Here is a 17,197-nt window from a genome sequence, read left to right as displayed (position 1 = left end):
AGCTAGAAAGGATATGATCATTAGATCTAACTGGATAAGATGGATATCAGAAACAATTTAGTACCGTGAGATAGCGGTTCATCAAGCTACTGGAGTAAAGCAAATCTCTAAATTGCCACCATTAACGTCAGGATGGGATCGCTTTCAGAGCACGCACGCCGCCATATTTTCCACAAATTTAACCGCCACGGCGGCTCCGTGCGTCGTCCGCAGTTCACCGGAGCAAAAAGATCACTCCAAATGAACAGCGCCGAGTTGCCACCTGCCATGGCAGGCAGCGTAGCGTGCCTATTTATGTTGATTGACCAAACTGCAGGTAGGTCATGCATCTCGGTGCCATGGAGGACAAACTGGTGCTGGCTCTGGCCGTGTTGGTGGTGGTCGTCGTCGTCTCCAAGCTGGTATCGTATGCCACGAGGCCGAGGCTGAACCTTCCGCCGGGGCCATGGACGCTGCCGGTGATCGGCAGCATCCACCACCTCGTCGGGGGCCACAGCATCCAGCGGTCGATGCAGAGGCTCGCCGAGAAGCACGGGCCCCTCATGAAGATATGGCTCGGCGAGGTCTTCGCGGTGGTCGTGTCGTCGCCGGAGGCGGCGCAGGAGATCATGAAGACCCACGACGTCGTGTTCGCCGACCGGTTCGTCAGCACCACCGTCGGGACGATCACCTTCGGCGGGAGCGACCTCGCCTGGGCACCCTACGGCGAGCGGTGGCGGCAGCTCCGCAAGCTCTGCACGCTGGAGCTGCTGACCGCCGCGCGGGTGAGGTCGTTCCGGCGCATCCGCGAGGAGGAGGTGGCGCGCCTCGTGCGGGACCTGGCCGCGTCCGCCGCCGCCGGCGAGGCCGTGAACCTGAGCGACAAGATGGCCAAGCTCGTCAACGACATCATCGTGAGGTGCTGCGTCGGCGGCCGGAGCAAGCACCGCGACGAGTTCCTCGACGCCCTCCGCACCGCCCTGGACCAGACGACATGGCTGACCGTCGCCGACATCTTCCCGTCGAGCAAGCTCGCGCGGATGCTCGGCGCCGCGCCGCGCAAGGCGCTCGCCTGCCGGAAGAAGATAGAGCACATCTTGGAGCAGATCATTCAAGAAAGGAGGGAAATCATGGACAGGAGCAGCGGCGACGGCGGCGAGGCGGCGGCCGGGAGCGAGTGCTTCGTCGACGTCCTTCTGAGGCTTCAGAAGGAAGGCGACACGCCAATCCCAATTACCAACGAAATCATCGTCGTGCTCTTATTCGTAAGCAATTGCCTCAACAACTTCCAACACCTAATAAAAACAATTTTACTGCTCACTCTGTATTTTGTCATATATTTAATCATTTATTTTATTTAAAACATTTATACAAATATGCATGCGAAAATGTAAGTTATAGGTAATTATATTAAGTAATCAGTACCATCACCATAAAATAAATAATAATTACGTAAGTTTTTAAAATAAGATAAATGGTTAAATATGTGCCAAAAATTTCATGATGTTATTTATTTAAAATGGAGTCAGTATTTGTCAATCGTCTGATTGTTTGTTGTTTAACCGTCCGTCACCTAAAATTGCATAACATGTTGCCTAAACTTGCATAATACAAAAGCCGTGATCGTCAGGTAGATACATAGAAAATTTGATATTTTTTTATATTCTAAATCACTCCTCTGTATTTAATATATTTTAATAGATGATCCCGTTCATTTTTTGTCATGTGTTTGACCATTCGTATTATCAAAAGAAATAATGTAATTATTATTTATTTATTTTGGTTGGATTTATTCCTAAATATATTTTAATTATAGTTTATTTTGCATATTAATATATTTTTTAATAAGACGAATGGTAAAACATATAATAAAAAAAGTCAATAACGTCATCTATTAAAATACCTATGGAATAACATTCTTATGTGTTCATATGCTAATCAAGATTAAATATATTTTTTTTCTTTTACCTTGATAAGTATGACACTAAAGTATATGTTTTTTAAATTTTAAGTTAGAGTATTCATGGTGTTATCTCAAAATAAAGGAATTAATAATCTTATGAGTTTGTTGGATGTTGATCTAATGGTCCAAAAAACTGCTGGATAGGTAATAAAAAAATCAACCATTTGACAAATAGATGGACCTGGCTCTACCCACTAGAGCTCAAAACTTGATTCTTACAATTGCACACATGTTGTCGTGTTTTCAATGAGATTTGAAATAGGGTCGAAAGGTTTTCGGTAAGTATGTCAGAGGTGTATCACTGGTCTTACTCTGTTTTGTGTATGTAGACATGTAGTGGGTGTCCTCTCATGGTCTCATGGTCTTTGTGTTGAAACGTGCGTGCCTTTTTGTATATAATCGTTCGAAAATTACAAGCTATACTTGTAACGTAAGTTTACAGTAGCCATATGAAAGTTCAAATGAATGAAGGATGAGGCGACAAAAATATCAAACCCGCTGTAGTAATTAATCATGATGCTATATAGATAAATTCATTCAGGAGTGGTATGCTTATTTACAAGCTGAGTGAGGTTCTTTTCTCTTTTCTTTTTATATTTTCTGCAATTTACAATTTCAGACAGATAAATGCCCGGCTAGTTTGGGAGATCTTTAAAGAAAAAACTGTCTTCTAATTGGGCCCTATATTTCTGAATAACAAACTGTCTCTTTGTTGAAATTCTGAAAAGTAAAAAATTATTCTAATCTAGCCAAACATAAATATGTATGTTGTGTACTTTAAGCTATATATTATGCAAGTTTATATAACTACATATAAGATAAATAATGGTTTGTGTAACAATACTATTTCAGGATATAGTTTCGGGAGGTAGCGAGACATCAAGTATCACACTAAATTGGATCATGGCAGATCTCATTCAAACACCAAGAGTAATGGCAAAAGTGTGTGATGAGGTACGTAAGACGTTTCAAGGAAAGAACAATATAACAGAGGATGATAGTGTCAGTGGACTAACCTATCTTAAGATGGTGACTAAGGAATCGTTGAGGATGCATTGCCCAGTGCCCCTTTTAGGCACTCGTAAATGTCGTGAGACATGCAAAATTATGGGCTATGACATACCAAAGGACACAACCATATTTGTCAATGCATGGGCGATATGTAGGGATCCGAAATATTGGGACGATACTGATAAGTTTAAGCCAGAGAGATTCGAGAATAATAATATAGACTATAAGGGAAACAATTTTGAATTTCTTCCATTTGGATCGGGCCGTAGAATGTGTGCAGGCATAAATCTTGGCATGGCGAATGTAGAGCTCCCCTTGGCTAGCATTCTATATCATTTTGACTGGAAGTTGCCCAATGGAATGTTGCCCGAAGACGTTGACATGCAGGAGGTGCCTGGGCTACTTGCAAATAGACGTACTAGCTTAACTTTGTTCCCAGTTACACGTGTTGCTCCTAGAGACACATAAGTAACTGCATAAATAGATCATGTATCCTTTGTGGTAGCAGGCAAAATGAATATGTATGTGGCTTATTCGAGCTACATATACATATCAAATAAGGTGTTATAAAATGTGGTTTTATATATTATGGTTTCCACATTGACAAGACCAGTCAGGTAAAGTATTTTCACATACAAGTTTGTGTTGTACAGATCACCTATCTGAAAAGAGAGAACGTTGTATTTTTAACTGTACACATGAATACATGATCCGGTTTGCCCAATATATCACTAGCAAAGTTTTCACGTAGTCTACTTTTGGCTGTTTCGGCCCACACGCTAGCTGCCCTTTAGATTTTTGGCCCAACAACATACTCCCTTCATATTATATTTTTATTTTTTATGTATGACACTGTTAACTTTTAGGATTATGTTTGACCGTTCGTTTTATTCAAAATTTATAACCAAATATGTAAAATTATAATACATACTTAAAGTTCCTATAATAATAAATCATATTATAACAAAATAATTAATAATTATATAATTTTTTTGAATAAAACGAATGGTCAAACGTGGACCTAAAAGTCAACGGCGTCATATAAAAAAAAATATGAAGAGAGTACCTACAACCCATTTATATATGTATGTATTTAGAACATTCATTAATAATATAAAGTTTGCACATATAAACTTTATATAGCAATATTAGGTATAGAAATGCCTTACATATAAATATAATTATAGATACTTCGTCTATTTTAAAATATCGCGCTAAGATCGATTAAGTCGACCGATTTTGGCATCAAGCTGGACGCATGTTTATTGATTCTTGTGTTGATCAATTTATCATCAGTTCAGCATTCGTCAGTAGCTATTCTGCTCGATCGATCAATGGCTTACGGAAAGAGGTCGTGACGGTAAGTTGATGAGGTGTTCGATGGCAGCGACATGACGTGCATCCTCATGCTCTTCTCCGGCGCCCACGGTGGCGGTGGCACGGCGTCGGCAATGGACATGTCGTCAGCGTCGGAGGGGATGTTTGGGTGCAAGACATACTACAGGCAGTTCCCGTGCTTCCAGGCGCAAGGTGCATGGGTGCTCCAGGTGGTCGACAACTATGTTGTTAACTTTATCCTCATAATCTCATTTGGCATGATCTCTACATGATGCTTGTGTGGCATACCCATCATTCCTCTTTGACAGTGGCCCTTCCTAAGCCCTAGCCGCGGAAGCTCTGGGAGAGAGAGAGGAAGAGGTGAGAGAGTGAGGTGATATATGGGTCCACTTTTATTTTTATTACCTAAGCGCTTAGGTAGGACTAGTATACTCATGTCAAATTGTCACGTTAGCGATACTAAATTTGTGGTTGTGAGGTTTAAAGAGTTTTTTTGGAACTCAAGGACGGAGAACAGACCGAACAAAAACCTTTTTCTAACCAAAAAAAAACATACCAAAAGTTGTCATACGGACCGAGCCCATGAAACCAAAAAAAAAAACATGGGCTATATGCCGAGAAAGCAAGAGGCCATTAGGGGACAAGAAAAATTACTCAAAAAAGAAAGAGAAACAAAGCCTAAAAAGGTTTCACGCTGTACACCTGTCATCATCGTCTAGCCCTTCCCATTCCCAGCAGAACATAGATGATAAAGAGTAAAGTTAAGCTCCAGCATCTATTTTTAGATATCATCCATATTAGAAGAGAGATTTTCCAAAGAAATATGAAGGATGTCATATATGGTTAATCTTCTGCTGGAGTACGAAAGATATAAAGGATGAAACTAAGTACAAAGAGATATAAAAGATAAAACAGTTTTAGATAATTATCCAAATAAAGATATAAATGACCAAATTTAGATAGGGTGTTAAGGATGCTCTTGTCACAGGCTCAATTTTGGCAAGGAGCGCGGCTTAGGACCTCATGGGATAAATTTCTGAATAACGCCCAGTTCGGCTGGCCGGGATTTTGAAATATCCGCCTATCAGTTACCAAAAAAATATCCGCCTATCAGGAAATTTTGTTTTCAGATACCAAGATATGCATAAGAATTGGCCCGCAATTTAATGCAAATTCTACTTCGTAGACAAATGTTAGAACATGTAAGAAGAATTGTCACCCGGCAATAACTCAAAAAGCTGATGGGTAGTTAATCACACATATTCAACCATCACTATGATGAAACTTACTCAAAGATTCATCTAATATGTCACAATGTTACAGGAAACGAATAATAGTCGCTCCACTACAACTTCGATCGAACGGCTCCAGATTCACCTCATCCCCTCGTCTGCCAAGTCAATCTTCGCCAGATGCCCACATTAGTCCGCTAGTTTGGGAACTTCATTTTGTACTGCTGAGCAGTCTAAAGAAAAAACGAGATTTCAAATCAAATAAGCAACAAGCACATTATACACAAAAACAATTCCAAGATAATGGCATCCTTACCATAAAGGTCGCTGTAATCATCTTTCCTGCAAACCATCTACCATGAAGTGCACGCTGAGCATTTGTCGCCGCTGCTACACTATCGAAATGCAGGTACACAAAGCCTGCAGTATTTCTGTTCCAAAATAGCGACAGTAACCAAGGTGAACTGATTCAGAGTTGAAAGCCAGACAGCACCATGTTAACCGTTCTATAGCTGTAGGCATGTTAAATTGGCTTGAAATTGCATTGCATATTTGCGCTGACAATGAACCTTCACAGCCCAGTGCCTAAAGAAAGCTAGTAGCAAATTGAAATATCTAGCAGGATTAACAGGAAGCCGTAGATGGCATGAATACATGTATCTAATGCAAGTAACTGAGTCTGAGCATATAGCTGAGGCAAATATATATTACCTCAATTTGTAATAAGATGTTTTGGCTTTTCCTAGATTTATCTATGAACGAATGGATATTTCTATAAATATATTTAGATCCATTAATATCCATATAAATATAGGAAAAACCAAAACATCTTATAACTTGAAACGAGGTAGTAGTTTGCCTGTTGCTATAAGTTTTTAGGTTGATGACTAAAGTATGCTTATCCTAGCAAGCTTAAGATAATTTGCCAAAGAGGTCAGCCAGTTACTTACTTGTCAACAAAAATGTGATTTACTGCACCAAATTTTGAACATTCATCCTGAACATCATCTTTAATATCTAAATCAAAATCAGGATCCGTCTGTGAAAAATGAATATTCAATTAGATGGTCAGATGCATAAATCTTTAAGGCATACATCTAAAATGGAGAATAATACAGAAACAAAAATATAAATATATAAAATACCTCCAGAGCAGGGTCAAACATGTTCTTCAGCAATAGAAATTCAGTAGGTGGACCAATATCTGCAGATTGAGTGGTAGCAGGAAGATGCATCCCAGGAACTGTCCCAATAGCAGGTATTGCAGGTTGTATGAGAGAAGTGGTTGCCAGTGGAGCCGGTAGTTCAACTGATGTGTTCACACCACCAATACCACCATTTAAGCTGCAGATAACCACAACGAAGCAATCAAAGGACAAACGGTGAATGGAATTTCCTATGAATGTAATAAGACTCAAGCAGAGAAACTTAGGCCTGATCCAATCCATCTTAATCAATGGAATAAGACTCAGTTTTTGTCCTAATCTAACTCAACAATTTTGCAGGATTTAACAATCTAGGCAAAAATTGACATAAGAATATAAGATAAGCTGGGATGAACCTATTCCTCAAACACAGTTTCAAACATTTGTATATTATATAACGTACTATTATTTTTCAGGGTATGATGAGTATTCTCTGCTCTTTTTTACTTCATGCTTTGGACGTTAAGACAGTCTCTATACATGTTTCATCCTTCTTTTAACAATAGATTTATAAAAAAAAAATATTAAACATACAGCCACATGAAAGGATTTTTCATGATACTAGAAAAATACCCATGCTTTGCTATGGAAATATATTACAAAATGTTAGTAATTTTTTTCTCAATTATACTAATATCACTTGTTTGAACCAAATATGGAATATTCCATAATATCAGGAAATACTATGGACTAATTTGTAAAAGAACTGCAGAAAACAATGGGGTGACAGATTCACTGCCACCACCACTAGAGACATTTAAAGTATATAGAAATCTACTAATACCATTGTACATATTCAATCATTTTTTTTTTGCATATGTTAATGACTTCAGAAATTGAGGTTTTACTGGAAGCATTCTAAGCCATTATTTATTTGAGAACAAAGGTGCACGATCAGAGATGAATAAACACAACCTTAGCTCGACATGCAAAAACAATAACACCAGAGCAATAAAGGAAAAAGGGCATGGTGTATGTTTAATTGTTTATAACAAATGCAGATACCTGGTTGCAGTGCCACTTCGGTCCAGTTTACGCATCAACAGAGCTCTAGAGCTTGCATTTAATGCCTACATGTATTTAGTTAAAAAAAACATGAATACACAAAACCTATAAGAAAACTGTGGTGTATTTAACAGCCCAGAATTTTCCCTTGTTTCCCATGCAACATAATGGTACACAACAAGCAGCAACCGGAAACATGTTGCTGCAGCCTCAAAATAATAATAGTTGCTTCATGCCTAATGCTTATACTTGTAGCAAACAAGAAAATGGATTAATTATGTAGGAAAAGAAGACTTTTGTGCATATAAATCGGGACCAACAACTGAGAACCAATCTTCCTATGGTCAAGAAAGAACCATAGGAAGTGTTTGAAAGGACTTAGAAGTTAAACCATCCCAATACTAGCACATTATTGTTCCAAAAAAACATTGACTGGTGAGAACCACAAAGGGATATCATGCTCATATTTAAAAATTATACTTATTGCACAGTTTTTTTTGTTGAAATGAGTATCTATTGTACAAAAATACTTTTAACAAAGAATTTCTCAATAGTTTAACCTCTGTTTTTCTCACAATCCCCTCATTCCTATTGTAGAGGAATTATTTGGTGCAAAGTGTAATAAAAGGTGCAAATGATGGAAACTTGCATACAGTTATCCCTCCCCTCCATACAAATATGTATTAAATAAAGTTTTAGCAAGGGTGAGCACAGCCGTAAAATTGTACTCCCTCCATCCCAGAGACTTCATTTTTAGCCTACCTCACACATACCAACACAGCTTAAAAGACTAAAATGCCCTTCATTTTTTTCAAACATCAATGCAATTGTTCACTACATATTCAAATCCCAAGGTATTTGTCCCGCACTTTACCAAACTTTAATGCAATAATTGCTCAAAAAATGAAGTCTTTGTGGGACAAACAAGGGGGGTCAATGATGAAGTCTTTGTGCAACAGAGGAAGTAATTCAAAATATTCGGCATAATCTCAAGATTGAAAAAAACATTCCTAAAAATATCAATACCCAGTAAAAGGTTGTACAAGAAAAGAAAGGAAGGGATTGAAAACACACCAAACCTCCACCTTCATCATCATCTAAATCTCCAGTAGTTGCACCCCCGACTTGCATACCAGCCTGCTCAGTAACAGCCGAGACCTGATTTGAACAAATAAGAGTTGTCAATGGAATCTTAGTATTGTTACAAATCTTTACATATTAAGAAATGCTACCTTAATTACTCTTCCAGCAATGTCAAGCTGACCATTTAAACTCTGAGCAGCTTTTGCATCTTCAAGCCGTGCAAACTGCAAGAATAATAATAAGCATTACAGGATCGATTCATGGCCACACCTTCAGAGCTTCCAAGGGAATATATGGAAACTTGCCTGGATGAAACCGAAACCTTTGCATAGTCCAGTAAGTGGATCTACAGGCAGCTGGACAAGCTCCACTTGCCCAAATGGTTCAAATACCTGAAATGGATTCCCATTATACCACATAAGAAGAATCACATTAAAAATATATACAAGCATAAAGTATGGTACTTCAGAAAAAAAAACTAACAGCATCTTTAACTAAAACTTTCCCAAGAAGGAAGCCCTACAGTCCATTGAAAAAATCTTCACACTTACCTGAAATATGTATATGGTGGCTAAACTTCAGATAGAATGATATTCAGTATGTTCAACTATTGTTTTTACACTAAAAACACCAACTAAATCCCACTTCAAGTAATAACAGGCTGATAATGATACCACGTTTTTAGTTTTTAGCTAGAGAATTGATTTATTCAAGGTAAAAAAGATGCATTTGGAAAAAAAAACAAAAAATGCTTATAACTTGGTTCAACGGAAAATAATGTATTTTCTTTTACTAGCTGCAACTTCCTATTGAACAGAAATCCTAGAAGATTGGTTTCTCGACATGAACTACTTTATCACAAGTTATTTTATTTGAGAAACAGCAACCAGTGTGAGGATGACAATGTGCCTATAGGACCACTTTTCAGTGGCTCAACAATATTATGTCAAACTAGTGTTATAAGAAGTTAAATATAAGTATTTACAACCAGCCTACATTAAAAATGAAGAACCAAAGAAATCGCCTACACTTAAATAAAGATGGCAATGACACAAAAACTGAGCATGATTAGATTTCATTACATTTACTATGTTTTTTCATGGACACACTGGGGAAACAATGTACGGAACAAGATAGAAGCAGAAAAGTGTATCACAGTTTGTGCTAAAACAAAACATTCAGTGTTTCACCTGTCTCAGTTGATCCTCAGTGATGTTGGCATGAAGATTGCCAACATACAACTTTCTTGCTCCACCTGAAGCTACTCCACCTGAGGTCACATTTGACTGAACTAGGTTCTTTTCAGCCTCTGAGGGCTTAACCATCACTTGTTGCCCAAGAAGCATCTGACCAGTTAGAGCTATTGCCATTGGAACAGACATAGCATCATAGAACTCAATGTACCTGCCAATTTAGAGAGATCTTTAGTACTCATATCAGAGTATCCAACCAAAAAACTGTAAGGAAGTAGATTTTATAGGTAATCTTTTATATGTTAGTTTTTTTTTTCAAAATAAGCTCCCAGAAACTTTGAAATTTGGATTAAACATTTGTGTGCAGCAAGCTTTTAAATTTCGTTCTTGGGCATCCTCGTTATATCCTAGAAACCTGCACCAACTGTTTTGTCAAATATCTGGAATCAAACTGTCCTAGATTGCTGACAGCATCAGAATGATCTAATATTCCATCTTACTTGTAACTGTCGACAATCCCAGCAGGTAGACCAAACTATAAATATTTCAGTGTGCAATCCTGTTGAGTATCACAAACTGATGAAAAATGTTCCCCATGAAAAAATCAATTATGAACTATATAAACGATTATGCAATCATGCGACCAGAAGATCAAAAACAAAACGTATGAGGCCTGGTCGGTAATATTCACAAGAAAAGTTGCCAGTCAACTAGAATTTCAAAGAAAATTTTGAACAAACAAATCGTTTATAAAAAGCTTTCTGAAGAGATTTAGGTCGTAGTAACTAAATTTGTCCTCGCTATAGCACAAAATCATTAACAAGAAGCTAAACCAGCCTAAACAAAGCATGCCTAAAATTGCAACTCAATGTATACTCAAGCAAGGCATACCACTTGGAAGTTGAACTGGCACATGCCCGGGCTACAAGTAGATTTAATTGAAATATATTTGGGTTTTTACCAAGCTATAGTTCTCATGTCAAGAACATGGCATAGATTTGGCAAATTCTAGTTTACATAGAGGATCCTAGAAAGATTTCTGTTGCTTCTGTAATGTGATTGGTTTGCATTTGTGCACTTGTTCCGAAGTAGCACACATAACTACGTAAGTATGACATGTCTCTAGCTTATTAAAGCTCGCAATATTCCCAAAAGGTTCTATCAACCGACGGATTGGTGATCTGATTACATGTGCCCACATTCAAAGTTTGTTGTATGTGGTTAGTCCGTTAGTGGAAGCAAGGAGCCATACATGACTAACAAAAATCCTATGGAAGAGTCAAAATCATGGCACACGTATTGATGGCTCAGTACTCTGGAATTCAAACTGTTAAAGCTAAAGAACACATGAACATTATAGAGAGACTATCCATTGAAAAGAATGTATATCACCGCAAACAAAAAGCAAACAACAACTCACCCGACTCCTTTTGAGCGCCGTGAGTTTCTGTCCATAATAAGGCGAACATCACGGACCTTCACAGAAGAGTAAGAGCAATAATTAGATGCCTGGGTATTTAATACCACGACCAGAAAGCTTAAAAATCAGAGAAAGGAATAGATGGCTACAAAAGGTTACTCTATCACTACAGTTGACAATCACAAATCACATAATTTTAGCACAAGTGATGAGTGAAGTCAATAAACAAGTGAAGAACCCAATGTGTGTCAATTCCTCATATTTAATGCAACATCAACATAAATAAAAAAGCTGTCCAAGTCTGTGTGGATCACTGCTATGACACAAAGATACGAATACTATACATGGAAACATTTTCAAATAAGGGAAGTGTGATGTAAACATTGTGTATTTCTCACCTTCCCTGCTCTTGAGAAGAATTCATAGACATCTCTTTCATCTGCCTTCAAAGATAGCTACAGTAACATTGACGAACATTAGCATAGTGCATAAGCAGGAAAATAACTCTCTCAGTCCCAAAAAATAAGAACTTCTGGAGGGTGGCACAGCTATTAAGAAAGTAGGTGAAAATAAATGGGGGATGGATGTGATTGGTTGAGATGAGGAAGTAGGAGGAAAAGTAAAATGGGCGATGGTTTTGATTGGTTGAGATGAGGGAGTAGATGGAGAATTTGCTGGATAAATTTTGAATGCTAGAAGTTGCTATATTTTTGGATAAGGGAGTTATAAGTAAAGTTACTTGTAAAACCAACCTGGAAGGCAAATACAGTCCTCTGATCCCTTTCTGGATCAGCTTCTGGTTCTGCACCATCATCTTTCCGACGTCTGCCAAGAAAAAGAAACTTGAGCACAGAAAAAGCAGCATGATATACACATCAAATGATGATGAATAGAAAATAGAAAATTACATATGGCTTAATCAGTGCGAATCAGAAACCCTTGATAATCACAAAAACATCAGTTATCTGTAAGAGCCCTCAACCTTACTAGTAGGCTAGCAGCCAAGCCCAGTTGCTAACATATAAATGCATCACAAGAAAATTTGAAGATTCATGACCCACATCCTTAGTTAGGACCAATGCCAAGACCATCTGAAGTCTGATATAGCATATTCTCTCTGTGAGTCCCACATTAATGTTCAATATTCAAATTTGACAAACCTAGATGATATAATAACATTAAACTATGACAAGCATTTAGCAGCTATGCAGATTACTAGAGATAACCATCGCTATGTTCCATGCACATGCCAGGGAAGGTTACAAGAACAAGCAGAACACGATTCAACACATAATTACTAAGCTTTGAAGAGAATGTTACATGCATTCAACAAGTAGCACCTATAGCTCTATACCCATCCCACGCAACTTTAATATCTTTAATTGACGGATAAGGTAATCCATATTTAACGGAGGCTAAAACCCTAATTTAGATCACAGGAATTTCACTTAAAAATATTAAATTACACCATGACCTAAGGGTTTTCTGCTGAAGCAAATGGCATCGATGATTCTGTCATATTATAGGTGTTGCAGTAGAGGTCAGGGAGTTCAGAAATCCACACCGAACGTCGCGGTCACGGTAGTCACGGTTGCGGTCGCTGCGTTCTCGCTCCCTCTGGAGCTCCCTCACCATCTCCTCCTCCTCTGTGCGGCGGCGCTCGGAGCGGCTACGGCTCCGTCGCTCCCGCCCGCTATCTCTCTCCCTTCGCCTGTCCCTCTCGCTGTCCTTGTCCCTGCCCTCCCTTTCCCTGCCCCTGTCCTTCTCCCCATCCTTGTCGCGGCCGCGGCTGCTCCTCTCCCTCTCCTTATCCTTCTCCTTCTCTTTCTCCTTCTTCTCCTTATCCTTCTCCTTCGCATCATCCCGGTCCCGGTGCTCCCGACCGCCGCCGCGATGCCGCTCCCGGTCGCGGTCGCGGTCCCGGTCCTCCCCCGAGCGAGAGCGCTTCGACCCGCGCTCCTCGTCGTCGCGGCCGGAGGAGCGCCGGCGGGAGCCGCCGCGGTCCTTCTCGCCCGAGCCGTTGGCCGACGGCGCGGAGGGCTCGACCGTCTTCTCCAGGTACTCGTACTCGTCGAACTCCATGGCGGTGGATGCCGCTCGTTGCTCGCGCGGCCTGGATTGGGGGGTTGAGGTGGGTGGGTGGGGGAGAAGGAGCAGAAACCCTAGAAGGAGCTGCCGCTCGGCGAATCGAAACGGATGGATGGCGAAGCCTGGAAAGGGGGAAAGACAAAACCCTAGAAACCGATCGGGCTCGCTACCTTGCAGATTTGAGCCCAGCAAAACTAGGCCTCATGTTCTTTTAGATGGGCTTCATGGCTATACGAAAGCATTTGGCCCATCTACACTAACATGGAATATGTTCACTTGAGATCTCTCAATCGTCCGGTCTCTTTTTCGTCCTTTTGACCGCAAAACCTGATATAACCAGTCACTAAACTATCATAACCGGCGCAAAAGAAGTCTCTCGGTGGTTTTGGCTAACTTGGCGCTTACATAACTAGTTTAACTAGGTCTTCGTCCCACGTGGTATTGACATGACGCTTACGTGGCAATTATATATCAGAAAAACATTGGATCCGCATGTCAGCTGCACACAAAAAAATAATTTAAAAATATCAGTCACACGTGGGTAGCTGATAATTAGCTAGCTAGCTTAGCTACTAGTTGTATCGGTGACAATGGAGATGTCCAAATCTCTGGCCGCGTTCGCCGTCCTCGCGCTAATGCTCGCCGCGCCGGCGCCGTCCGCCGCCGGCTGGAGCTCCGGCTCGGCCACTTTCTACGGTATGATAGTACACCCCCTCAAAGAGATTTTATAACTATTTACATATCACATAAGAGAATGATAGTACATCCCCTCAAAGAGATTTGAATCCATTTCATAGATTAACCGGGCTATTCGTTCGGCGTTCATTAGCCATGACCCCTAATCCAGCTACGTGATTGTAGCCTTAATCCACCTACGTGATTCTTGCCAATGATATGGCCATGCAAACGCATGTACGGCCGGCCCCCACGGCGACCCCATGTGCCCACGTCGCTGGCTCTCTCGTGGCCACATGTGTCTCTCTCATCCTCTCGACCCTTTTCTTTTTTTCCCACACAAATTCTCCCGGATTCACTTCTTTAATATGCCATTTGGGAGCACTCATTCCACAGCAACACATTAATTTACTATCTGCCCATGCAATTATCTTCGCAGGGTCTTCTAATCTCTTAAAGCTAATACACCTACCTAGCGAATGAAATGATGAAGAACACATGCCGGTGGTGGCACAATCCATCCTACTGCAAAACGAGTTATAGAATTGTGCACAAAAATTTATTATCTTTGGCTGATGAGTTTTTTTTTTTTCCATGGGTTAGTTTGACATGGAGGCAGGGCAGCTTGCATGTGAGAGCTGAGCTAGCAACTGGGATGCCGCCGTGCAATCATCGACACAAAACCCATTCCCAGCCAACGACCGTCATTCCCTCTGCCTCCCCTGCAGCTTGTCCCGTGTTATATAGCCTGTGCTTCCATGTTAATTTCTTCGCCACAATATCTGCAAATCGGTCGATCAAAGTTGATCAAAAGATATAGCTCGCTCAATTCCTTTTTTGTCTCTGTACGTTCCGGTCAAGTTCTTTGACACACAGTACTAACCAGTGCTGATATCTCCTACGGTTAGAGAGTACGTACCGGCGACAATTAATGGCGACGAGGTTCCTCGCCGTCGTCCTGGCGCTCAGCGTCACGTCGTCGTCGGCGGCGGCGGCGGTGGTGGGGGGCGGGGGCTGGCTGAGAGGGACGGCGACGTTCTACGGCGGGGAGGACGCGTCGGGCACGATGGGCGGCGCGTGCGGGTACGGGGACCTGTACACGCAGGGGTACGGCGTGTACAACGCGGCGCTGAGCTCGGCGCTGTTCAACGACGGCGCGTCGTGCGGGCAGTGCTACCTCATCATGTGCGACGCCTCCCGGACGCCCCAGTGGTGCAAGCCCGGCACCGCCGTGACCATCACCGCCACCAACCTCTGCCCTGCCAACTGGGCCCTCCCCAACGACAACGGCGGCTGGTGCAACCCTCCCCGCCCCCACTTCGACATGGCCCAGCCCGCCTGGGAGACCATCGGCATCTACCGCGCCGGCATCGTCCCCATCCTCTACCAACAGTACGTCCCATTCCCGGTGATCTCTACTGTTAGTATACGATAAACCTAAACTTTTGGACAATGTTACTGTACCTTTTACTTACTTATAGATATATTAGTGTAGTAAAATTTATATCTAACTATGTATTTTATAAGTATATTAAATATTTTTATTCCAAACTTTGGTAAGATATTTTTATCAATTTATCTATTTTAGAATGGTATATGACACATAATTTTATTGTATTTTAGTTCTAATTTTATTCTTATAAAATTTTTACTACACTACTGACGGGTAGATCTAAAGTAACGAACGGCTTATAATAATTCTCGTGGGTACCTTAAAAAAATCCAAACTTTTATATGTTAGGGTGAAGTGCTGGAAGCAGGGAGGGGTGAGGTTCACGATATCGGGGTTCAACTACTTCGAGCTGGTGCTGGTCACGAACGTCGGTGGCAGCGGGTCGGTGAAGTCGGTGTCGATCAAGGGGACGAACACGGGGTGGATCGCGCTGACGAGGAACTGGGGCGCCAACTGGCAGTGCAACTCGGCGCTCGCCGGCCAGGCGCTCTCCTTCCAGGTCACCTCCACCGGCGGCCAGACGCTGTACATCGAGGGCGCCGTGCCGGCGTGGTGGGGGTTCGGCATGACCTTCACCAGCAACCATCAGTTCGACTACTAGTTAATTACAATCTCATCTGATTTGATTAATTAGTCCTCAGGATTATTAGTGACGGAATTAATGCATGTGCCTGATGATGCTCCTGGCTATGGTAAATTAGTCCTGCGGCTAAACTTGATGGTTGTGTGTGTAATGTGGGCTGATCTGGATTCTTCTGGTATGTAATTGGGATTTTTTTTCTTTTTTTTCTCTCTCTCTATTTGTTTTGCTGGTTTGTGTACATCAATTGTCAACCGAGTTATGATTTGCTTATATATGCATGTGGAATTTCCGCCATTTGGGTTTTATTAAGATGATGAAAATAGTTCATCTCCCCGGATTCGCCATGCATTTGAGTAGATATGATTCTTTGAACAAAGAATGTTCTTAAAATTAACCATTTTGGGTCAACAGTTTCGTGAACTATATACTCTACTTTGTAACTGTACTTATTACTCCTCTTTCGGAAATATAAAGGTAAACTCCAACTAAAAATGTGTTTGGCTTTATAAGCTAAAATACACAGAATGTCAAACATTCACCCACACTTGCCAACCGACTACTCTCGTTGAATTTGTTGCCAAGTACCAACGTGACTTAAATCTACTGATTGCATAAAGTAAACTTTTTCAATATAACCTAAAACCTAAATTCAGTTAACCTAAAATGTCAATTGTAAGTTTGTTCGTACTTCCTAAAAATACAAATTTGTTCATGTTTCGCGTCGGCGTTGTGCTTGTCATTCAATCATTTGTCCAGCCGGTGGTGGCAGCTAAGCTAGATTGGACTAGAATTTGTCGATCTATTGAAGAAACAATTTGGGATTTAAATGGATGAGGTAGGTTCAATATATCCACAAATGATTACTGGTAGTGTATATATGAAAATCAAGGGATAAAATTGGAAAGTATATAGATCTCAAAGACAGAATACCACATTGTATAGATGGAAAGCTAACATTTACTTTGGATT

At 40.8% G+C, this 17,197-nt stretch overlaps 3 protein-coding genes across 3 annotated transcripts; 2 read left to right on the top strand and 1 right to left on the bottom strand.

Annotated features, from left to right (window-relative positions):
* The first annotated feature begins 338 nt into the window (after window positions 1-338).
* Window positions 339-3,621, top strand: LOC102701299 (ent-cassadiene hydroxylase-like). The gene is made up of 2 exons (XM_006661734.3): window positions 339-1,244; window positions 2,795-3,621. The coding sequence occupies exons 1-2, from the start codon at window positions 339-341 to the stop codon at window positions 3,419-3,421; spliced, it is 1,533 nt and encodes a 510-aa protein (XP_006661797.2). The 3' UTR covers window positions 3,422-3,621.
* Window positions 3,622-5,413: 1,792 nt separating this feature from the next.
* Window positions 5,414-13,612, bottom strand: LOC102700832 (RNA-binding protein 39-like). The gene is made up of 13 exons (XM_006661733.3): window positions 12,994-13,612; window positions 12,182-12,254; window positions 11,828-11,884; window positions 11,430-11,485; window positions 10,007-10,220; window positions 9,122-9,208; window positions 8,966-9,040; window positions 8,808-8,891; window positions 7,734-7,798; window positions 6,669-6,867; window positions 6,474-6,562; window positions 5,840-5,954; window positions 5,414-5,756 (listed from the first exon to the last, which is right to left on the bottom strand). Exons 1-13 carry the CDS (start codon window positions 13,509-13,511, stop codon window positions 5,721-5,723), a joined length of 1,668 nt encoding a protein of 555 aa, XP_006661796.3. The 5' UTR covers window positions 13,512-13,612; the 3' UTR covers window positions 5,414-5,720.
* Window positions 13,613-15,123: 1,511 nt separating this feature from the next.
* LOC102720916 (expansin-A28-like) lies at window positions 15,124-16,246 on the top strand. The gene is made up of 2 exons (XM_006662320.1): window positions 15,124-15,584; window positions 15,934-16,246. Exons 1-2 carry the CDS (start codon window positions 15,124-15,126, stop codon window positions 16,244-16,246), a joined length of 774 nt encoding a protein of 257 aa, XP_006662383.1.
* The last annotated feature ends 951 nt before the right edge of the window (window positions 16,247-17,197 follow it).

The sequence above is a fragment of the Oryza brachyantha genome, chromosome 10, assembly GCF_000231095.2.
Source record: "Oryza brachyantha chromosome 10, ObraRS2, whole genome shotgun sequence".
In the NCBI taxonomy this organism is placed as follows: Eukaryota; Viridiplantae; Streptophyta; class Magnoliopsida; order Poales; family Poaceae; genus Oryza; species Oryza brachyantha.
This window is presented reverse-complemented; position numbering and strand designations above follow the sequence as displayed.

Bases quoted from the DNA above. Each gene is read 5' to 3' on its own strand.
- LOC102701299 (XM_006661734.3), top strand. From the start codon at position 339: ATGGAGGACAAACTGGTGCTGGCTCTGGCCGTGTTGGTGGTGGTCGTC. The intron at 1,245-2,794 runs GTAAGCAATTGC...ATACTATTTCAG, and splicing joins TCATCGTCGTGCTCTTATTC to GATATAGTTTCGGGAGGTAG.
- LOC102700832 (XM_006661733.3), bottom strand. From the start codon at position 13,511: ATGGAGTTCGACGAGTACGAGTACCTGGAGAAGACGGTCGAGCCCTCC. The intron at 10,221-11,429 runs GTGAGTTGTTGT...CTAAATTGGCAG, and splicing joins CGGCGCTCAAAAGGAGTCGG to GTACATTGAGTTCTATGATG. The intron at 6,563-6,668 runs GTATTTTATATA...CATTTTTCACAG, and splicing joins TGTTTGACCCTGCTCTGGAG to ACGGATCCTGATTTTGATTT.
- LOC102720916 (XM_006662320.1), top strand. From the start codon at position 15,124: ATGGCGACGAGGTTCCTCGCCGTCGTCCTGGCGCTCAGCGTCACGTCG. The intron at 15,585-15,933 runs GTACGTCCCATT...TTTATATGTTAG, and splicing joins GTCCCCATCCTCTACCAACA to GGTGAAGTGCTGGAAGCAGG.